General features: G+C 33.6%; 2 protein-coding genes across 4 annotated transcripts in view; one reads left to right on the forward strand and one right to left on the reverse strand.

Moving 5' to 3' along the window:
• The window catches only part of COL17A1 (collagen type XVII alpha 1 chain), a 68,146-nt gene extending 62,451 nt beyond the window's left edge, over positions 1-5,695 (forward strand). The window contains exon 55 of the mRNA XM_032225439.1: positions 164-5,695. Coding sequence (XP_032081330.1) covers positions 164-213 — 50 coding nt within the window. The 3' untranslated portion in view covers positions 214-5,695. The remainder of the gene's footprint in view (positions 1-163) is intronic.
• SLK (STE20 like kinase) overlaps positions 4,928-24,765 on the reverse strand; it is a 45,687-nt gene continuing 25,849 nt past the window's right edge. For 2 of the 3 annotated variants that reach the window (XM_032225440.1, XM_032225442.1), the window contains exons 11-20: positions 20,458-20,588; positions 20,071-20,194; positions 18,861-19,040; positions 16,938-17,030; positions 10,946-11,075; positions 10,123-10,247; positions 9,826-10,014; positions 9,328-9,453; positions 8,667-8,780; positions 4,928-7,598 (exon numbers count right to left, since the gene is read on the reverse strand). In XM_032225440.1, the coding sequence (XP_032081331.1) occupies positions 7,452-7,598; positions 8,667-8,780; positions 9,328-9,453; positions 9,826-10,014; positions 10,123-10,247; positions 10,946-11,075; positions 16,938-17,030; positions 18,861-19,040; positions 20,071-20,194; positions 20,458-20,588 (1,359 nt within the window). In that variant the 3' untranslated portion in view covers positions 4,928-7,451. The remainder of the gene's footprint in view (positions 7,599-8,666; positions 8,781-9,327; positions 9,454-9,825; positions 10,015-10,122; positions 10,248-10,945; positions 11,076-16,937; positions 17,031-18,860; positions 19,041-20,070; positions 20,195-20,457; positions 20,589-24,765) is intronic. The other variant, XM_032225441.1, reaches the window with a different exon arrangement.

Genomic DNA, 24,765 nt, shown 5'->3' on the forward strand with positions numbered 1-24,765 from the left:
AATGTAAATGGGTGGGGTATGTGACATGTCACATGTTTCTTCTTTTTACCATTGTGGTTAATAGCAGAAGCACCTCTACGTGTCAGGACAGTAACTCCATTTGGGATTTTAATAAATTAATTGCAAATTAATTAAATTAATTTGCTTCTTTTGTCTCCATCAGGTGAATCAGTGTACAGTGGTCGAAGTAGAAGACAAAGTACAAGAGCCTAAACTAAGAACACAAATTAGGACACAGATTATCCCAAATATTGTTGTTGTTTCTTAATGCCAAAAGAGGTGAAACACCAATGGCTGTTGACTTTCACTAAAGAAACATCAATCTGCTACAAAGACTTGGTATTTGGGGAATTATTTTACTAACATGTTCTCTTATGTCTAGATTCTCGATGGCTTTCAGAGGCTTAATTAGTCACTTGTTATAATTCTATATTAATTTGGAGATCTATCATTGAAATATGAGGATTTTATATCTGCATACCCTGCCCAATTCATCTTATTATCCAGACACATCTGAATTCCTTCAGATAAATACTAGAACATTTTCATATAATTTTTGAAACCTTTTTTTAAAAACCATTTTCATTTTGAAAATGAAAGGATTAAAGGTGGGTACTTTATCTAGCAAGGGATGTATCTAACAGTGCTGCATTTAAAACGGGGGCTAAAATCAAAATATTGCCAGCAGGATGTATAAAACATGTTATATTTTATATACTGTATTTCTCCATTCTTTCAAACCCTGTTAACTGCATTGTGAAGAATATTGGAATTAATGATATTTAAGCATTTTTGTTAGAACTGATAAAAAAAAGCTTGCTATGGTTTTTTATCACATGAAATGCCTTTTTAATATCCAGCTTTTCATTAGCTCTCATATATATTCTAGCCTTTGGTTTCTACTAAAGTTAAAGTAGTGTGTTGTTCCGGCATAGTTAGAAGGGAAGTTTTTAAGCGAACTATTGATTTGTTTTGGTCTTGGTGCTTTCAAGTCAGTCTTGACACCTGGAAACTACATGGACAAGTCCCAGACGTTTTCTTGGCAACATTCTCAGGGTGGTTTGCCATAGCCTTCTCCCTAGGGCTGAGAATTTCTCAATTTCCAGTGTGGTACCTTTAACCACAACATCAAACTGGCTCTCATAATAGTAACTACGGTAGTACAATTTCATACTGAGTTCAGTATCATGTCCTTCAAAATGGAATAATCTTACATAAAAACACTTCTACCTTTACAATGAACACCTTTCAAGCTTTTTTCAATAAGAATCTACAACCCCAATTAATTTCATCATAGAATTATATGCACAAAATAGGTAAAGGACATAAGCATATTTATCCGTAAAATTTATTTTCATATAGCTTCAGATCAGTCAATTTGACAATGTTGTTTTGTATTGCCTAAATTCTCTGATCCCATCAAAATGCACTGTAGTAGTATTTGCAAAACAATTGGTATGAACAGTTAAATTAAACCTGACATAATCATGCACACAGAGTAAATGGTACAGTACTGTGCAATTCTGTGCATGTCTAAAAGCTTCCACTGAATTTAGTGGAACCTGTTTCCTTATAAATATTTGCAAAATGAAAACCTAATGTATTGCAATTATAGACATGAAATCCAGCTTTCCTAAGCCTGTAAACATGATAATTTCATACTGAAATTATTAGACAGATATACTGTCTGCTTGTCTCTTTTTCAATCTGTCTATGCGCGTATGCACACACATATCCCTCCAACAGATTTGATTCACACTGTAATCTTTTATACTTTAAATCCTGAAATGATAGCTGACATTTTGATACTATACTCAGTTATAGTTCATCCTCTATTTTTTTATTTTCTACATGAGCAATCCTGATGTTCTATTGCTTTTGTGACATCAAGTCATTGCCAACTCGATTGGTAACAAAAGGATACAGATGTAGATGATTAACACCAATGCTAGATTGCCCATTTACAAGTTGCAAGTGGTCAAGTGACTAATTTCCAGTTCTCTCCAGATGGTACTAATCTCCAATTCTTGAAGTTGCATGGATGAAAATTTAGTATATTTAGAAAGCACCAGATTGGAGAGATTTATCCCCCCAAAAAACACACAAGATGAAGAACTGTGCTTTATCTTTTTTTTTTTTTTTTGGCCTCAAACCAGGTATTTCTCCTTTTAAAAAGGACTGGAGGCCATATTCCAGCAATTTGACAACCAGCAAGCCATATTTGCAATTAAAATTTGGATTAGCAAGCTGCCCATTTCTGAAAATACCCTAAGCGTCAAGCATAAATCCTTAAGTTTATTAAATACTTTTCTGAACTTATCATTAGCATGGAAAATGAATTCCAAATTTTCTTTTTAAATTTTAAGTACTGGTTTTTATTCAGGATAAAATGAATAATTTGTAACTAAAATCCAGGCATGGGAATTAGTTGTAAGGATTTTGAAATGAGAATCCGTTTGAGCTATTTGCCACAGAAGTAGGCTGTGCTTTAATTCAAATGTTATTTGTAAATGAAATATTTGTTTTTTAAAAAATAAAGTTACTTTAAGATTCTGTAGTGTGTTTTTTCTCAAAATCCAGCAGGGCACAATTACAAAAGGGAACAAAATTGGATTGACTTTAATTTACATTTTAATTGATCTAATTGACATTTAATAAATGTATTCCACAATTAACCAGCTGTATCCACTTGAGTAAACAGCAATTAGTACAAATTGATCAGGAACAAACATTTTTAGTAAAGTTTGAAGCAGAGATATTCAGTCACAATATTAGAAATCATTTTCATTCGAATTGATGATTTATGTATTTGCTAATCAAAAAGGGTTGAATATGTGAAAAAGAATCATCTTATAACTTTAAAGAGGGTAGAGATTTTTTAGCTGCTATAAAGATCAAGAACTACTTTAATCTTTTTTTCTACTTGAACTTTACTACTTTTTAAAAATAAAAATTCACTATATAATTTTGTTTATCTTTTACATATGTGTAAATCATTAATAAAAATTAATTTAAAAAAATCATTATCTAGGTATGAAGAAGCAATGTCTTCTTAGGATCATCTAGCAGATTTAGAGGGCAGCAATAGAAAATATATTCATAGACCAACTCAAGAGCTGGTTATACTTTTTTTGATACATCTCTGAGTGTCAAAATCTCACGGTGAGGCTTCTTTAGAATTTTCCTTCTCACCTCTTTAGAAAGGGCTAACTGGAAAGAAATGATCAGAACAACACACTATCTGATTTATTTATTGTTCAAACATCAAAAAGAAAAATCTAGTTGACTGAGGTCTCATGATTGGACAGCATCCTTAGAATAAGTAACAAGCAAATACACAGCAAGAGCTTAATAACCGTTTATTATGTATGGTACCACCATTCCAACTTTTTATCTGGGAATGTACAGTGGCACATATGGGTTTTCCCCCCTTATAACTATGATGACTGAGCTGAGAGATTTCATCATTCTTAGTGAGGCAAAACTAACAACTTGTCATTGAGACACAGAAACTGAATTGGAAGGGATTTCATTATGGCAGCCACACACGCACCCTACTCAATGCCAGAATCTGGTTAATTCCCCTAACAGGTTGCTAGCCAACTCCAAGACAGCATCATTTCTTCCTGTTCTTGGCAGATTGTTCTATGTGTTTTTTGTTGATGAGAAATTCTTCCTAATTGGCCCAATCAGACAATTTTTAGTACCCTAGTAGCAAATTGTTCCAGCTTCTCTCATCCTTTCAAGAACGTAATGCCCAGAAATGGGATAATCTAAATGTATATTGTATGGTAGTACAATATACAATGGAACAATTACTCTCCATAGCCTGTATGAAATCTGTTTCAGTCCAAGATAGGATAAGCATTTTAGCACTTTGTTTAGCACTCATATTCAGTTGCAGGTACATTAGTACTTCTTGATTCTTCTCCCGAATTTTTCTTCCAAACCAATATTTCAGTGTCTCCTATCTGATTCTTTTCTATACAGAGATTCTTATATTTATCACAACTGATATCACCCTATTGAATTCACACCTGTATTCAACATTGAATACAGGTGTGCGTGTGTGCGTGTGCGCGCCTTTGAGTCAGTGTTGAATCCTGTCAACTTCTTACATTAATCCCTGCAGTTTTCTTATCAGGTTTTCCAAAGTTATTTGCCACCGTCTCCTTCTTAGGGCTGACAGCGATTGGCCCAGCTGGCTTTGTGCCTCAGTTTCTAACCTGATGCCTTAATGACTACACCAAATCACCTGCTCATGAACTATATTCATGAATATATTTCACTAGTTACAATATAAATAAAATCAATATTTGAATTGATCATCATACAGAATAAGTTGGCTTATTTTGTATGATGTTAAAGCTTCAGTATCTGACTAACTCAATTTTATTCCTTTGACACAATAAAACTGAAATGAGTTTTTAAAAATGATTTTTAAAATGTTGCTTTGACAATATTAATCTCAACAGGAAGCATCAATGCTGTATAGATTTATGAAACTAATGATATGATCAAAAATACACTTGTAGTAACATACCCACATTGTGTCTATTTTGTGTTAGAAACTCACCATGCCTTTTTGCTTAAGGATTGGTATGCCAAAGCTACAGGCCCATGAAGAATATGATATTTTTCTCTTGTATAAACCTATACTTTTCAATGGAGTTCTGCATATTTATTCTTCAGATATTATATAAGAGCACCATCCATAATATGTCATGTTATCTGATGAAGGGATATACTGACAGAATTATGATTACTGATAGACAGAATATCAAGTTATTCCTTCCAACTGGTGTAACCACTTAAACCAATGAGGCAGCATACAATAAAATGAGAACATATTAGAAAATATCTTGCTAAATATTTCCTTATGTAAATATATTCATAATGAGATATGTCACTTGATGTTTCTTTCTGAAAGAATTCTTTATTATTAAAAGTATCCTTGAAGCCCTTAATTCAATTTCTAAAATTGTGTGAATTTTACAGGCTTTTATATATCATGCATTAGCCTTACCACAAAAAGATCACAAAATGTAGAGCAGAATAATAACTGAATATAGAGAAGTTGAAAGAGTTGAATCATAGGCAACAATTATTAGGCTTTTTATTCTGTCATCCAACAATCATATTTCTTGAGGTATTAGTGAGTTGTTCTTCCCCGTTGGATCATATAGCCAATTTGATATTATGTTCCAATAGAATAAGAGCACTGTAACTGAAAAATAGAAACCTTTTCAAATTAGAATAGGAAACTATGGGTCCAAGTTGACCCATATCCAAGCCAGGTTTCCTGTCATGATGTCAAAGAAACAATTGTCAATGAAGACCTGAAATAGATAACCGAAGACCATTATGGGGGTCAATGGATCTCAAACCCAATTTATGTCATGAAATTGTAACTATATTGAAATAAAGCTCCTAAGAGGAAAGTTCCACCACAGATAACCGTTAACATGGGAAAATACCAAGCAGTATTAATTAATGTATTCCAAATGTTGATTACCTAGTTCTACATACAGATGGTATTTAATAAATTCCCACAAAACACCACACACCAAAAGGAAAACCATTCAGATTAGCAAACAATGCCTCCATTTGTACATTTCAGAATTCTGCCTTAATCATGCTGTCCAATTATTTGATTCTGAACAAACTCAGGTTTGTTTGTTTTATCTCCAAAAAGCAGATGTATTAACAACAAGAAATGATTGAAAAAATAAACCCAAATAAGAAAAATGAATACAGAAATAAAACATTCCTCAAAGGAGTCAATGGACTTTAGTTTTTTTTAAAGCAGACTTATATGTTGATTAAACAGAGAGAATTTAATGTTACAGTCAGTACTAGTTGTTTCACAAGGTGAAGTTTTTAAAAAAAAACGTAAAAGTTGATGGGTGTTCTTTCATCTATGCAATTCTGCAAAAGGTTTTTAGGATGCAATACAGCAAACATAACACTCTAGTAACATATAAAGGAATTTACAACCTGGTACACATTACATATTTATAAAATAAGATATCAGATATTAAGGCTAGCTATACGTTGCAAGCAAATTATTATTTCCGATGAACAGAATTTAACTGAAAATATGCATCTTCAGCCTATACTTATTATATTGAAGCAATTGAACAACCGAATAAAATCAAACTCAGCATCTGAATTCAGTAGCCAAAGTATTGGTCACATTTCCATTAAGGCAGTTTGTATTTTTTTAAAAATCTGTTTCCTTTGTATAAAAGGTAACCAATTTTGCCTTTAATGAAAGATAGCAAACTATGAAAATGTTTGGATGATAATCCAAAATTACCTATTAAAGGATTGCGCTATTGAGGACATTTATATTACAAACTTAATTTTGGCATATCAAAAGCAATAGTTTTTGATATGCTTCAGTATTGAAAAGCTTGTCTTACTGAATGAAGATAAATCTCCCGCTGATAGAAATATAAAAAAATAAATTACAGTGGAGCTATGAATTTTAGAAATAAACTATCTACTTACTTCTTAGCAAATGAAGTAGCAGATTAAATTGTTTTAGTACTTAACGTAAATCCTTCGCTCAATGTACATACTGAAATTTTACAAAAAGATTATTCATATCCGGAAATCAAAACATTAATTTGTAAGTACAAGGGCAGTCAAAGACTTTGCAACATTGAAATCTGATAATGCTGCTCTGATCATCTAACTCTGCTTTTCATGTGATCATGCAGAGCTTCAGGGGGAGTGAAAATTAATGCATTTCCCCTCTTTTAAAAAGATATAAATTCTACAATTTCAATTCATTTTGTAGAATATTAAAAGCCAAATAGAAAATTTAAAAGAGGAGGGGAGAGACTATAAACTACACATTTTAAAGTTGAGTGGGAATGCTCAGTTTAAGGATTTGACAAACACTGTCACTATAACAGCAACAGATATTAACATCAACAGCTTACTATGTGATAATCACAAATCTTTTATAAAAGAGCAGTATGTTTAATTGTTTCAGGCACTGAATAAAATGAGGCTGGAGAGCTGTTGCCTCATAAACAAGATTTGGTTGAATTAGCAGTACTGACTTTGTCTAAGAATCATCTTTGATTCTTGGGACATTGCAGATGATCATTAAATGGTTAGGCTTTCTTCCCAGTGCAAATATATTGGATATATAGTTTTTAGATCAGTTTTCAAACAGGTATCTATTTCTGAAACACATTATACCATATTCTGTTTTAAGAACACCTCTGTGCTTCTAATTTCAATTGTTTTCCAGCATTTAAACAAAAGAAAGCAAAAGCAAAGAAAGAAAATTCTAACATCCTTGATTGTCTCTGCTGAAAGCGGAAGTTTGATATGTTGTGTGTTGTGTATTAGTGTGAGTGTAAATACAGAAACAGAATATGGTAAACTGCCAATGTCAACAGCACACTGAAAGCCACCTCACAGAGGTTCAACTGTTATGATCCTGTGGAATGCAGGCTAGGAATTGGGTAGAATTTAGAAATTCGGCTTTGAGTTGAAGGATTAAGGCATTCAGATTCTCCAGACATTTTAAAGAAAACTTCTTGTTCTTGAAGTTTCCGGGCAAATTCCTCTTCTAATGTCTAATGATTAAACACAGAAAAACAAATAACTTTAGGATTTTTCTAGATTTATCGAAGACATTGTATCTTGAAATAATGCAATAGTTTATTCAATCAAGGAGTAAGTAGGGGCGGGGGGGGGGAAGCACTAGTGATTTTCTTGACACACAGGTATGTATGTATTTATTATTTACACAAAATATCCTTATATTCTAATATACCTGATTATCTAAATACTTAGACAAAATCTGCAAAGCTAGCTTACCCTCCCCAGTTCCCTTACAAAGTCTTTCCATATTTTTCTCAAGATTCTAATATGAATTTGTAGTTCAATTATCACAAAAAAATATAAAGGTAAAAATAACATAATGTATAAAAACAATTCCTAAAGAAAGGAGTCTGAACTACTGATAACCACACAGAAACCAAAATAGTCAAATATTGATGAGCAACTAAATTTGTTAAATGACTTAAGCTCTGACATTATATAAAAGAGATCTCTTGCAACCTCTCTACTTAAAAAATGGATTGCTAACCAGGGCTTTGTATGGGCTGTCCATGGCCAATTGCATGTTTAGTAAACAAATTATTCATATCATGTGTGAAACTTTACACTGTATGGCAAGGATAAGCTTCATGTAAGAAATGCAGAATATTTTTGTTTACTTAAATGTACCTAATTATTCTACTTTGTCATACTGTTTACTATTAATATTCAGCAGAAAATATTTTTAATCTGCCTTTTCTGTAGCTTCTATGCTATCTATCTATCTATCTATCTATCTATCTATCTATCTATCTATCTATCTATCTATCTGATATAGTATTTCAACATTTGCACTAGTATGTAACTATAAAAATGTGCACTTTTCCTAGTAAGATTCTGAATCAAAGTATCAAAACACACTGGATCATTATATAGAAAAACAAATCATTTATCTGAAATGATGTTGGGTTTCCTGCCTAAGCAGGGTTTTAGACTAGAAGATCTCCAAGGTCCCATCCAACTCTCTTATTCTTTTCTAAATACTTCTCTTCAAGATATAGCATTCTGTTTAGATTTCTGTATTTCCCAATTTGAAGTTTTACCTTCTTCCTTGGTCTTAGTTTCTCTCTCCATTCTTTAAGCTCTTGGCTATGTTCTTCATCCAACTCTTTTAATTTTTGAGTCTCATGTTCGACCAGTAGATGGCATTTCTCATTCTGCAAATGGGATATCATTTAGTAAATCAAACCGGATGGTATAGCCATTTGGTTACAGGTATATGCTGACTTAATTTTTTAAATTAGGTTTAGTCTGGATGTTCCTGCCATTCAGACCACAGTGAGAATCAAGTCACTGGAAAATCAGTTGTCACTATTTTAAATCGAAATGTAATACAAAGTAGAGTTACATGAGTTTAGCACTCTATTAGAAATAATCTAAAACACTAATGCAGCAAGATCAGTTCATGAGAGGTGACATTTAGATTATGAGTTTTTAGGTACTGCTTAATACTATGGTTTATTGACTACTTTCACATTTCTTTGGGAAAATAGTGGCATAGAATTATTGCTTTAAGATAATATGTTTATTCCCAGGTTAACTGTTAGATGAGTATTGCAAAAGCCCTTTTCAAATAGGAGTGTTTCATTTAAACAAGTAACATAAATGACACTATAGATGTATAATATTTAAAAACTATTCCATGCACAATATACGACAGTACAATTCTATACTATAAATCAATCAACATTTTATATAACTGACCTGCAGCTGATGTAATTCTCTAATGTTAGCTTCACATTGCAATTGAAGATCTCGCATTTGATTTTCATGTTTCTGAAGTTGAGCCAATCTTTCATTTTTTTGCCTCTTTTCTTCTTGAACAGCAAACTTGTACAAAAATGGAATTTAAATTAAAATAAGACATCATACTTTTATATTTAACCACATACACATGATACATAATATACAGTATAATAATAACATGCATCTGTTACATGCTATTTACAAAACAATTTCTGGTAATTTGGGTACACATTATAGTACTTTGCAATTTTCATAATGATCAAACTTATAATGTTCCATATCTTCAATGGTTAACTGTTCCAAATTCATTCAAACTGTCAAAGGAGTCAAGAGTTTCATAGAAATAGCTTAGATTAAATGTAATAACTTTTCAACTCTGGAGAAGATTGTTTCACAGAACGTATACTCTCACAGATAAAGATAATTTAAATTTAAATCAATATTATTACTTCTTACCTGCTTGATCTTTTCACGATCTTGGTCTGGAGTGCTTGAAGAGTTAATTCTGAGGCTTTTCTTAAACATGGCCATTCTTGTTTTGGCTTCACTACGCTGGATTTTGGGCAACCGAGCTTTTTCCTGAGTATGTTTGTTTTTCAACTCTTCAATCAGTCGTTGGTTGTATCTCTGCATTTGCTCAGTTTCCTTAAAAACAGATAAATGTCCATTAATAAAAGGAATGCCAGCTAAATACTAAAGGTACCTTCCTGAGCATTAGGTTAAAAAAAAAAACCAAATTAAAATTGCACTAACTTTTTCATGCCGTTTAAGCAGCTGGTGTCTCTGCATGAAGTACTGATCCTTCAGCTGCTGTTTCAGCAGCTGATGTTTTTCTTGCAAGTGTCGCTCTTCAAGTTCCCATATTGCAGCTTCCCTGGCTAGAATGGAAAAAATGGCTTCTGAGACTGAGAAAACAGGTCCAAAACAGGTCTTCTGCAACTTCTGTACTTCATACAGTGATTTAATTAATGAAAAGCCCAAGTAAAATACTGTAGTGGTATTAAGTTAAGAAGGAAGCTGTTAACAATGAAAACTAAAAGTGAATGTGGGTATTGTAATAGATCCCTGAATTTTGTAACAAGAAGATGCTGGTTAGAGACTAAATAATTAGGAAGAAAAAATGTTGGGCTATGAACGACTGTCACCGGGGGAGGGGGAGGTTTGTATGTTTAAAGCTGTATTTGTATGTCTTATTAAAAATGTATAAACAATAAAGATTTTTTTTTTTTTAAAAAAGAAGGAATTGTTTCCAATATATTTTCCAACAAAGACTTGAACTGACACACCTGTATATTCGGCATATAACAAAATGGCCTTGAAAGAGGATTTTGTATAGCACTTTTTTCTGTTTTGGAATGAGGACTTCCATTTGAATGAATTTTATTTAAAGTTCAGTTACAGTCTTTCCTGGTTTCCCCCTTGTATCAAACAGACAGAAATTTAGGATGTCAGTCCATAAATATTCTTACTCATTTTCATGGGGTTTACTTTTCAGCAATACATGGTGGATAGAGCCCCTAATCCTACTATGAACTCATAAAGGCTCAGTTCAACTATGAGAAAAAAGAAGAAATACCTCTCATGAGTTGCTGCTTGTTATTAAGACAATCTCGTTCAATGGTTGCCAGCTCTACTTTCTGCTGCTGAATTATTTTTTTTAATGATGCATCCAGTTCTTGTTGTTGTTTCTGCACAAACTCTTGCTCCTGTTAAAAATGAGTCCAAATTCAGTAATCACACAGAGTTCAAAGAAATGTTGATTTGCATCCCACAGTAGCTTCAAGTAGCACTGAAGTCTCAAAAAAGCATTGTGTAAGGAGAGGTACACTAACAGAAAGACATTAAGAATACCCAGAGGGCCACCTAACAGTTTCATAAATAAAGGGGCTATGAATGTGTGCTTCTAAGATTCAGACTCATCATTTTATCTAAAGGCTAATTAATATTTTATAGAAGGTGTGCTGAACCTTTCAGATTTTGCAACTTGCAGTCTGCAGTGAGAAGTATGATGGATGCTACAAGTTACAGTTCAATGCTTCAAATAACCTCAGTTTTCAGAAGGCTTCCTGCATATACTAAAGCTGCAACACCCAATCCAATAGATGGAAATGGATGGATGGAGGAAGACACATACACTTACACTTAATGACTTGTTAAATTTAATTCTTCCTCTCCAAATCAGTAATTTCTCTAAAATCCATTTGATGTATTTGTAGGTTTTACAAGCAAATTGCTTCATGAAGTCATATGGTTAAAGAAAAACACAAATTGAAAATTTGTAGCAATGGACTAATCAAGTTTTCTCATACAATGAACTAATTCAGTTTTCACATATAACATTATTATTAAAATGTTACACAAGTGTTTATAGCTTTGAGTTACCAATTAAACTAATTTTTAATTGGTATGGTAGATGAAAGAAGATATGACCAATAAAAATTGGGATGAACTAAAAATGAGTCCTGCTCCACAACAGGTTTATTGAGATCAATTCAGCCTTTTACCCTGAAAGTCTTCAGGTGGTTATTTTTGTGGATAACTGCAGAAGAAGCTGAGAAAGTAGCAATTTTATGAGTCTTAAGAAAACAGAATTGTTCCAGGGCCTGTATAAGAAGTTTATAGGACTTACAATGTTTTCCCCAAGTGTGATTTGGCCTCCATTAATAATATTAGCAAGTAGTTAATCCCTGGAAATATAGTGCTGTGACATTATTATACACAGTATTTAATAGTAATTAAAGAACTGGGATCATTTAAAACGTTTTCAGAAAAAGTAAGAAATGTACCTTAAAACAAAAATAGATTTGTGCTTCATATGAATACAATTCATATGAAAAACAAACTTTAAAAAATCCTCAGGATTTTAAACTATTTAAAACATCTATATCAGGCTTGTCAAACTGGCAGCCTGCATGCCAAATACAGCCTGCGCAGGCCATGCCTATCCCAGCTCCGGAAAGGCAAAAACATCCCAATACATCGCAATATGGCCCAATATGTCACAATACAGCCTATGATGCAATCCCCTGATCTATATAATGGCTTATAAACATGTATAATATGTGGGACAATGTATAGTTAATTAGATTTCCAAATATTCCAAAACCTAGCACATAACTACAAGTTTTTGATTCAGAAATGTATCTGAACTCAATATTTTAAATTGAAAACACTTTGTGAAATTATATAGCATTTAAAGATGGTACAGATATTAAAAGAAATAATCTAAGTCTAGAAACAACAAAGATAATCCAAGTCAAAATATAAACCTGAAATTACTAATAAACCAACAGAACACAAACAAATTAAAATGTCCAGTATTTGCACATCAATACTTCATTTACATTGCAAATATTCAAAAATATAATCACAATATTTTAATGTAAGGTATGAAATGTGCTATGGAAACTTAGAAACTTCCTTTCCCCTGAAGTTTCTATAATTTTTGCCAGTTATTTTGGAAATGTTTCTCTCTTCTCAGAGCTAACTTACGAGTCTCAATCTACGGGAGTGTCTTAGGTCACAAACCAAATTACAGAACACGTCAGTTATAGAAACATTAGAATGAGTTTGCAGAGCGTTCATTGTATTGCCTAGTGCCAGTGGCACTTAAAAGAAAACTGGAATGCAACTCTGGGTGACGCTCATTGTCATAGAAAAAGAACTATCACTGAACAGGCTTTTAAATTATACTTGCTCATTCTGGTTAGTTTTCTTCAGCAACTATCCAGACTAATACTTTAATACAGAGGTGTCAAACTCAATTTCATTGAGGGTTACATCAGAGTTGTGTTGGGGGGGGGGGGGATGGCTAGCTCAACATCACTCATGTTGTGGGGCACCTATGGTGGCCAGAGTGCTCTGCTAGCAAAAACAGATTCCCAAGCTCCGTTTTCAACTGCAATGACCTCTGCAACTCTCTGCCAGTGAAAACAGTCCTCCTCAGCTATGTATTTGCTGGCAGAGGCACTGCAGGCCGGTCCTTCGCTGTTTCCAGGGTGGCCCTGCGGGCCATATCCCTGCGAGTCGGATCCAGCCTGTGGGCCTTGAGTTTGAACTACTGCTTTAACAACTAAAAATGATTTGTGAAATTTTGCCTTCATTTTTATATAACTCTAAGAAAATGTTAAAATTTAACATCTTTTTAAAAAATCATTTATATTTCTTGGACCTTATCCTCAAAAATATCTGTGAAAATATATAGGGGATTTCCCAGACAAATATCATAATTTCTCAGACTGCCACAGAAAAATTATGCCATTCCTGTGAAATGTTACTACAAAGCTATTCCACCAACAACTAGAAATGGTTAAGAAACAGACGTCGGAAAAGTTTCCACCCATACTTCATATGAAATTATTACCCTTGCTTTTTGTGTAGCTTATCTAAAAATATTCCTGCGTATTAAAGGAATCTGTAATGTTTTTGGATCAATAAACACAATTGGCAACACAGTGCCATGGAATAATGGAAAGCAATATTCCTGCGTATTAAAGGAATCTGTAATGTTTCTGGATCAATAAACACAATTGGCAACACAGTGCCATGGAATAATGGAAAGCAAAGAGATGTAGAACCTGAATGCAAACCAGAACTTGAAACCGAAATTACTTAACACAAAAAGGCTACTTCTTTTACCTTACAGTTCTCTTGTTTGACGTCTCCATAATAGTTTAAAAGTATTTAAGCAAAATATTTGAACATGTAAATGTCATCAAAATATAATCATTATCTACTAGATAGTTCTGCAAATAAATAATTAGCAGAACTTCTAAACTTCTTCAGAAAAAAAGAACTTTATGATCACCTGTTTGTTATTTAGAGAAGATCAATGACTGCATAAATGCAACTATCTAATACTAACAGAGGGATTGCCTATAAGGTATGCAATGTTTTTAAAGCTCAATAATAAAAGGCCATATCAAAATTTTACATTGCGAAGAAATATATAGATAAGATGCAAGCCCTTCTTAAACCTCTAAATACTAATAGGAAGAGTGGAAAAACTACCAAAAAAGAAGGTGGGAATAAAGGCATTTCTTTGTCCTATAATCAAACAGTAAGAGAACTGTTATTAGGTAAAGAAGGAAAATGCACTGTCAAATTATATCTAAAAGCACTCTGAAGAACAGCCAAGTTTCACAACACACAGAGGGAACAACAATAACTCAGTTTTACACATGTGCTGAAAATTGATCTAATTTGTTCTATTTCTTCGTGCACATTAATAATGTTTTATATAGTAATTTAAATAAAAATAATTTAACAGCACATGTATGTAAGAGAAAAAAAAAGAAAGCCAACACGACAGAGGTCATATGCTTTTTATGGGAGGGTTATATAAACTTACATCCTGCATTACTGCATTGAAGAGAGCAGATGAGGACAACTGAAATGACTGAATCATAACCTGAGCAATGGCCTGTGGAGCAGAATACAATGTACTTCCCGTGTGAAAATAACCACAAACAAAGCATTTCCACACTACACAGAAGCAAAACATCAAAAGAACTTACAACTTCAGCAACTACCTCTTTACCAGACACTATTGTAACAATAATTCATCTTTATTTATAATACAGTATTTCTGAATCACTGTTTATACTTATTGTCTCAATTGAGCATTTATGCATGCAGGCACCAATCACAGACTAAATGAGAAAAAAAGAATCATCATCACTCTTTAATTTTCTATACCTAATACTCAATAACCCATTCTCAGTCACACCCTGTAACTTCACTTGCTGTGTTAAAAGATATTATTTTTTTTCTAATAATTTAAGGACTGCAATTATAAGACAGTCACACAAAAAGGACACTTACCAAAATACACCATCTATGGAAAAGTATGATTGGTAAAGTTTGGGAAAAGATATGATACACTGTTATGAAAAAAAAAATGCCTATTAAAAGCAAGATTCTGCTAGATGGATGGGATGGAAAGATTCAGCAATTTAGCAATGCCTAAGTTTTCTCTATCTTGCTCTAAATACTTTAGTGTTTTTTATGGTTATCATCCCCTCAATCCCTGTTGTTTAGAACACTGAATACACGGTTGTTCAACAGGTCTTCATACTCTTTTCAAGCTTTTAGAAATTTTAGAAATGGAGAAGGAGATCCTTCATTTCATTGCATTTGCTATCTTTTATTGTTCTTTTAAATCATGTATTGATTTTACTGAAATTTCTCTGGCTTTTTGGCAGCCACCCAGAATCATGGAGAATTGGGTCACATATAAGTTTTGATATATCATTATTTAATATTATGATCCTACTGGGAAGTTATTTTTTTCCTCCACTATTTACTAAGTAACATAAATAATGAAATATAAACTTAAACATCATATTGGTCTATGTAATGCATATAGAGAAAATCCACTTTGAGATGTCCAGATGTTGCAAGGATGAAAAGAACATCTGGTGACCTATCCAACCAGATAATGTTTGTAGCCAACAGAAGCCACGCTAGAATCTAGTGGATGTGGACCTCATACTACGATCTATGAAGGCAGCGGCAGTGCAGATTGTGTTTTAGATTACAGATTTGCAATTATTCAGATTTCCTCCATCCATCTGTGAATTTTCCTGAGGTATTTGCTTGTGTTAAGAGTTAGGGTTTCCAGCAACTGACTAGAACCTTGGTCTTCAGAAAGGAACTGTTCATTCCTTTCCTGTTTTATTTTTAACACTCTCAACCTTGCTGTATATAATAATTTCATGGGCTAGCGGTGCTCAATCTACAAAAATGAACTCTAGTCTTTGGCAAATTATTCCCTGAGAGATCAAATAACTGAAGAGATTGCTGTTTGCCTTCTTACTGACAAATTGGTAGCATAATATAATCAGTTGCCTCCGGGAATTTTGACACCAGGATTATGGAAAAAAGATTCAGGACTTCTCTCATTGGAACCAGTGCAGCCCAAGCTACCATTGTCCTATATGTGTATGCAAACCAGCTACACTCTAATTGCATATTATTGTATCAGAAGTATTCTTCAAAATTAAAGGTTAATGATATTAGCTACCATTTAACATCAAAAGTTCAACTACAGATACAGCAAGCTCAATGCAAATTTTGTTTCAAACAGTAAAAATATTGAAATACACCATGTACAGCAGAATATTTGGAAGAAAGCTTTGATTATCTTGTTCATAAATATTCACCTAATTAACACCAGAGTCACTGTGTGGCATTATAGATTTCAGTGATATTTTTTTTTAAAAGGTAAGCAAAATCATAACAATTACCTTTCCATTATTTTTGATATTACAAGCTTCAGTTAAAGCAGATGTAAAGTATACATCAGACATTTTAATATACAACATAAACTGAAATTTAATTACTTTGGATGCTATTCTATAAATATGTATTTCTTAAATAGAAACATTTTACATTGATTTTAACATTAAAATCTAATACCCTTTCATCTGCAGTTCTGGATTCTAAGAAATCTCTACCAATGAATAGATTCCTTCAGAGGGAGAAATGCCCAATCATTACCAAACTATTAAAGCAATGCGAACAAAGCTGGTTTGGGGGATTTAGAAGCAGGAAGCTGCTATGGTTACCTGAGCATGCTGGGTTTGAGTAAGCTCCTCTTTCTTGCGTTTCATGAGCTCTTTTCTCAGCTCTTTTGGTGCTTTCTCCACTTCATTAAAAACCTATAGTGCACAAGCATGCAGAATGTGGGGAAAATAACCCTTTTTCTCCACAGCAAGCATTTATGGTGAATGAAGAGGAGCAATAAGCATTCAGAGGATGTTACAAATGCATGCAAAGCCAGAAGAATTAGTTTGTGAGAAAATGGAGGAAGAAGTGTACATGCACGAAGTACTTATTGATTGCATTCCAGAAAAAAGTGACATGCCAATAGCAGCCCAATAACTAATTTCTATTTGCACCCGAGTACTAATAAACTGCTTCCATAATCAATTTTTATGCAGTAGAGACAGTCATTAAAATAAAGCTTTTTGAAATGACAATAAAAAGAATTTTGTTTTTCCAAATAATAAAACATATGGAATAAAACAACACAAGAGCAGCTACCTCTGCACTTGTCATATAAAAGTACAGACAATAGTTGTTAAAAGAACAACTTGTATGAAAAGCTATGATCATCTCAAAAGTGATAGTCACATGTCATTGGAAAAATAAATCAAATATTCAATTTTATACTGGAGCTAAAAAGACCCTGGAGGCCATCAAGCCCAACCCTTTATTCAGTATAGAAACCAAATTAAAATACTTCTGATGGACTGTCTAGCTATCCAAGATTAAATGACTATTTTTAAAACATAAAGCATACATAGGAAATAAAGCCCAAATCACCACATGCTATTCCTGTTGCTGTGAGTATATTAAAACTTTAACCAGCTTTCCCCTTTGAGATCCAATCACCATTAGAGACTCAAAGTGCAAGAAATTTGGCAAAAGAAAGAAGTTAATATTATACCATTTTTAAAAACAACTAGATGTAATAGTATTGTAATAATATCAAAGTTAGTCTAAGAACAATGTAATCTAAACAAATAATAAATAAAATATATCAAAACAGAGGGTCAAGAAATTTCTGCTGTGATTATACAGTATTATTTTCTGCAGGTAATAATATAATAGCCTAGTAATCATCAAGCTGGAGGGATTTTGGAGGACAGAAATGCTTTTGTCAAAAATGGTAATAAAAAGTGAAATATTAATGTCAGACAATCAACAAAAATTGAGAAAATAAGACCTGAGATACAATTCCTTCATTTTGCATAATTTTGGCCTCCTTTTAAGTTAGGAACAATATATTCAAATACTGAGTTTTAAGTTGCTTAGCCATAGAATTTCTTACCATTTAAACTGGATTAGATCCAAATAAAACCAAAATGGTAAATTTAACCACTATTTCAATTTTTAAACTTATCCTAGTAACATACTGCATAACAACCCCTTTTTTATTTCATGCAGAGATATCAATACTACAGTTTTTCTACCACAATCATTTTGAAATGTAAAACTGTTTTATATTGTATGTAGGGTAATCTGAGAAAAAAACCCAGTGTTCTACAGCACATTATTCTTGATTCTTCTGATATAAAGATCATCCTTCTGCACAAAATTTTAAAAATTCTGTTATGATGTATTTCATGAAAGTCTCCATGACTTTTACTTGTGATTATGTTATAAAGCAGCCAATTGAAAAAATCTTAATAAGTAGCCATGTGCAATTTTCATAAAAGCACATGTGCAAAATCTCTCTGCAAACAGTTCTAGCAATTATTCTGAATGAATAACATACACAAAAATTCTATCAAAGGTCTTGACTAAATAATACTTTTTACTACTCCAAATATACAGTGAAGCCCATTATAATTTATTACTGAAAATAAAGTGTTGCAGACCCTAAGTGTGCATTTAGTATGTATGCATAATTATGGAATGAAAATGTAAACATCACTGAGGCCAAAAACATTCACCATATTTTCGAAATTATTTAAAGGCTTTACCTCTTTCTTTTTGTTTTTCAACATATTTTGAAACTTGGATAATTCTTTTTCTTGTTCTGCTTTGATGCGCTTAGCTTCATCACGTAAACGATTTGTATGTTCCTGTTCTAAGCGCTCTATTGTCTGTTTTTGCTGTTTTTCTAGGTTTTCAATTTCCTGGTCAAATTGCCGCTTCTTGCTCTAAAAAAATAATAGCATTATTTTCACTGATTATCTGAGTGAACAATATACTCTTCTGAGAGAAGTATTAAGGCAAAACAGAAGAATCTCATGAAAAATAGTAATCTCTGGTAACTGCTTGAATCCTTCATTAAATTTGTAAAATGTTTATTAAGTGATAGATTGTAGTGGAAGGGGAGAGAACACCATCTGTTAACAAGGCATTTTTTGTCTACCTTAACTCATTTGTATAAGTAATTAAATTCAAGTACTTAAATTCAAGAAAACAGTGATTCTAATAAAAAATGCTTCTAGATTTTGCTGAAACTATTAGTATATTTAGAATTGAATCAGCAGAAGTAAATCTCTTACTCAGAAAGACAGAGAATATTAAATGCAAAAACATACATTTCTTCTTTAAGGTCAAGCAATTCTGAAATGGTTTTATACCCCCCCCCCCAAATTTTAAAATCATACAGCTAAAATATTTATGACAACAGTACTTGTTTGGTCATGAGTTGGGTATTTCTAAATTTATTTTTAAGATAAAAATGCTATCGTTTTTATATTATTGAAGAAATGTATCTTGCTACATTTACCCTAGTTTTTATAATAGTGATATTATCTTCTCTATTATCAACACTTTTCCTGTGGCATGTATCAGATGGAGTGTAGTATCATGCATATTATTATGTTCCTACTTTCATTTAAGAACCACTTCTTCTTAAAAATTAAGACTCTGTTTAGCTGTAGCGCTGTATGAACAGATAATATTGGATATAAGTTCTTTAGAAATACAAACCCTGTGCTTATTTTCAAAACAACATTTACTTTATCACAAGGCCCACTTGTATTTTATTCCTTTCATTGTAATTATCTCTTTTTCCATTCCTTTTCCCCTACCAATTAGATTTCCTGCCCTTTATAAGGAGGCATAATTAATTCTTTACTTTAGTGGAATGTCATAATCTACTGTTTCATCACAGAGCACTAAACAGAAAATGTTGAGCTTGCCCAAAAATATAATAGCAGCAGGAAACTGGAATCTTACTGTCATTTCCTGTTCAAAGCGCCTAAACATCTGTTCTCGTTGTTGTAATAGCTTATGACTGAGTTGCTGCTGAGCTCGTTGTTCTTCTTTTTGGAGAAGGCGTAGCTCCCGTAATTCTTGACGGCTGGCATTAAGGAAGAGGGAAGTAATTTTAGAGTCATCAGTAACCAAAGTGAAATTAGAATTCTGAAATAATATGACCAATACGAGGAGTGGAATTGAACTACTGAATTTTATAAGACTTGAGATAATGCAAACTGTTTCTTACAGTCTAATACAGTCCACTGTATATTGTATGTGCATATTTCTGTATCTGTGAGTCCATATGTGAATATGTATTAGAGATAAGGATTATTTCTCATTTGAAATGGATATTTTAAAACTCACCGAAGATACCGAAGTTCTTCACTTTTAGAATCACTGTCAGTGACTATTTTTGAAGTAGTCACACTTACTTCTACACCATCAATAATGAATTTCCGAGTTTTCTTTAAAGTCTTCTTATGTCTTTTGGTTTCCTAAATAAAAGATAACACATTATTTCTTGATCTCTTAAAAATATGGTCTCAATCTATTCTTTTTATAACCAAGATTAAGTAAAATCTTTTTTAATATATTTAATATATTTCCTTTAAGGAAATTCATTTTTCCTGTCTTTATATTTCTGGAAATATAAATAAGATGGCAATAATTTCTTAAATAATTACTATGTACAGTAAAATACCTGTATCAACCCATATAAATATCGACTATTAGCTAGCTATATGACTTATTAGGTAAATCTTCTAATGGTCACAGAGAAATAATGAATGAGAGTGAAACTGCAAATTAAACATATGAAGGAAGAATGAACAAGCTAAGAGGAAAAGAAAAACCAAGTAAGTTGTGATTGGATGGACTTGCTAAAATCTTCAAAAAGACAGAGGCAAGAACTTTAAAAAAAAGAAAAAGGAGAGTATAAATTAACATATGAACACAGCAGGAAGAATACTTGCAAGGATGGAAGGATATGAGGAAGTAGGTATGGTAAAGGCATAAGTTGATTCAGTTATATCTGTTCTCTTATCTATTTCTTTTAGTTTACTTTGCTTGCTACTTCTCACTCAGTTTCTGCCGTTTCCATAACACTGCTGATTCAGACTACAGGGACATCTATGTATGTAGATAATCAAATCTCCATTTTACAGGAGAAATTAAAATTCGAATATTACCACAAAGAGACATTATATACAGATTACACCATACATTGTCTGATGATAGTCTACACTAATTATGATTAGAACTGTAGCCTTTAGATTTTTGTAGTACAGTAATTCTTTCCATATTCAGAATTCATTTTTACATAAAGTATCATACAAACATTTGGACTAAGAGACATGTAATTGATATACAGCATTAGAAGAAAACATGACGGACTTCCGGTTTGGGCAAGGCGTCTGAAGAGCTGCTTTTTTCAGGAGCTCCAGCCCTGTGACTGCGTTAAGCTGTCTAAACAGCATCTATCAGCTGTTTGACAGATTGATTACCTCTTCTTCGGGCAAAGGAGGGGTGAGCAGCTGAGCTTGGGAAGTGCTCCACTAACCTCCCCCAGGAGATAAATCTGGGGAGTGGAAGGTGTGGCGCAGTGGTTAGGGTGCAGTCCTGCAGGCCACTTCAGCTGACTTGTTATCTGCAGTTCAGCGGTTCTAATCTCACCGGCTCAAGGTTGACTCAGCCTTCCATCCTTCCGAGGTGGCTGAAATGAGGACCCAGACTGTGGGGAAGATATGCTGACTCTGTAAACCGCTTAGAGAGGGCTGAAAGCCCTATGAAGCGGTATATAAGTCTAACTGCTACTGCTATTGCTATCGAACTCCCCTGCAACCCAGCGAAACTCCGTGTCCGGGACTCATTCTGCCTTTTGGCAGAAACAAAGACATGTGTCCACCCCTTGTTCAATGATTGATTTAGACCTGAATCCAAGACAGGCAGAGGAATACTGGAGAACTTTCAATTGTGTGTATTAACAGGCTTTAACTCCATTTTTCTAAAAATTCCTTCTATTAAACTACGTGGCAGAAAGAAAAAAGATTGCGCCGAAGAGCTTTGAAAGCGGGGTTACGCTGTAATGTTGTAATCTACCACAGAGTTAAATTACTTACAGATCATTAAATCAGCAGTGATTTATTAGAGTAATAATTGGAACAAGCGGTCTGTACTGAGGAAATGGCGTCCAAGCAAGTTAAACCAATTATAACTTCAAAGAGTGCAGGGAGCTCCCCTGCTCCAACAACTAAATTACAGTCTTTGCTGCCCCCCCCCAACACCCCCCCCTCCTGCTGGAGAACCTCTGACTCAAGAAATATTGCAAAGAGTTTTAAATGATGCTTTAAAAGACCACGCAGCTGTGATGGAAATTAAAATGCAGGAAAAGATTTCTGCTGCTTTTAAGATGTCAGAGGAGGTGTTAGGAATGGTGCAGATTCATAATCAACAAATCAGAGAAGATATTTTAGAAGTTTTTAAATGCTTATCTGGCCATGTATCTATACTTGACGACAAAGTGGAAGATGTTAATGAATCTAATATTAATTTGGAAACTAAGATGGATGCGGTCCAAGGCAAGATTAATGATGCAGAAAATGAAATCACAATGCTGCAGTATAGGCAGATGGAATTTGCTTTAAGGCTAAGGGGCCTCAAAGAGAAACATCAAGAAAATCTGAAGGAGATTTTCTCTGAAGCCCTTGATCAACTGATGGGCCGGTTGGGAGGAGACTTTGACTGGCAAATAGACAAGATATATTGTGTTAATTCATGGATTTCTAGACAGAAATAACTCCCAAGAGACATTGTAGTGTATTTTGCCACAAGGGATGTGAGGAATTTGATACTACAAGAGTCTTACAAAACCAAGTTGCAGATTGCGGGCCAGGATGTGACAGTTTTGAAGGAAATCCCACCCAAAATGTTGAGATCCAGAAAAGACTATGCATTTCTAGTGGAAGAACTTAAGAACTGCCAGTTACAGTTCAGATGGGAAGCTCCAGCCAGATTAGTGGTCAACTACTTGGGACAAAGATATCGTCTTAACTCAGTTTGGAAGGCTAGAGATTTTTACAGCAATGGACCAAAGGCTGGTCACTCCCATCTCCAGAACCCAGACAAGGGGAGCAAGAAGGACAGACAGGACAGCAAGATATCAAGGATCATTGCAGGTGGACCAAGTTCAGACCCACCTGGTGGAACTAGAAGGAGCCAAGGAGCAAAGACAAACCCGAGCGGTTACTAGACGTATGGAGCTAAAGATGATAACTAAATTCCTAATCTGGAACGTCAATGGCTTAAACTCACCTCAGAAAAGGAAGAAAATAGACCATTATTTGATATAATTTGCCTGCAAGAAACACATATTAGAACAAATGACCCGAAATATTTGATAAACGCAAGACTTGGACAACATTTTGTAGCCTCTGCCCCAGAGAAGAAAAACGGTATAGTTATATACCTGAGAAAGGATATGAAAGCTGATCTAATTGAAGCAGACTCTCAAGGTAGATATATCGCAATAGAACTATTACTAGAAGGGAAAAAGATACTTTTAATAGGAGTATATGCTCCCAATCAACAACAAGACACATTTTACAAGATGCTCCAAGGTAATACAGTGGGACTATAGATCTTGTATACTAATAGGTGATTGGAACAGAGTTTTGGATACCAAGAAAGATAAGAAGGGTCTTCGCAAAATAGTCAAACACGTGCAAAATTACCTGTCTTTTTTTGACATGATGGATGATCTTGAGCTTAGAGATATTTAGCGAGAAAGGAATCCTAAAGAACAGGACTTTACATTCTTTTCTGATAGACATCAATCTTTCTCTAGACTGATTTTATGTTGACCACAAATGATCTGTTTTCTAAGGTAAAGAAGACCAAGATATGTTCCAGAGCCTTAACAGATCATAACCCGGTTTGGATGGAATTGGAACATGGGAAGGAATCTAAAAGGGGTTGGAGACTAAGTGAAAATTTATTTAGCTATGAGAGAAATGTCAATGAATGTAAAAAATTGCTGAGAGAATATTTTGTTTTTAATATGAATAAGGGTACACCTATGGAAATGGTTTGGGATGCAAGCAAAGCGTATATGAGAGGAGTCCTAATAAATTTAAATAAATTACATAGACAAAGACAGGGGGAAAAAGAAAGGAACTAGAGGAAGAGATTAAGCAGAAAGAGCAGAAGTTAATATCAAACCCAGGAGATAAGAAGATAAAAAGAGGCAATTGCTTTATTACGAGCACAATTCAATATGCTGATGTCAGATCAGGTGGCTACTAACTTGCTATATGCTAAACATAACACTTATTGCAATGCAAATAAGCCAGGTAGATGGCTAGCATACATGACCAGGAAGAAGCAAAAATCTTGTATTATACAAAAAATATATTACAAAGGTAAGGAAGTTTATCAACAGGACATGATCCAAAAGGCCTTCCTTGAATTTTTCACAGGATTGTACAAGAGTGACAAAATACAAGGCTTAGATATAGATAGATACTTGGACAAAGAAAAAATACCTATAGTTAAGGAAGAGCATAGGGAGAGATTGAACCAACCAACAAGCTTGGGGGAAATCCTCCAGGTAATTAAACAGTTAAAGGCAGGGAAAGCACCGGGGCACAGATGGTTTGACAGCGGTTTACTATAAAA

Source organism: Thamnophis elegans, chromosome 10 (genome assembly GCF_009769535.1).
Source record: "Thamnophis elegans isolate rThaEle1 chromosome 10, rThaEle1.pri, whole genome shotgun sequence".
In the NCBI taxonomy this organism is placed as follows: Eukaryota; Metazoa; Chordata; class Lepidosauria; order Squamata; family Colubridae; genus Thamnophis; species Thamnophis elegans.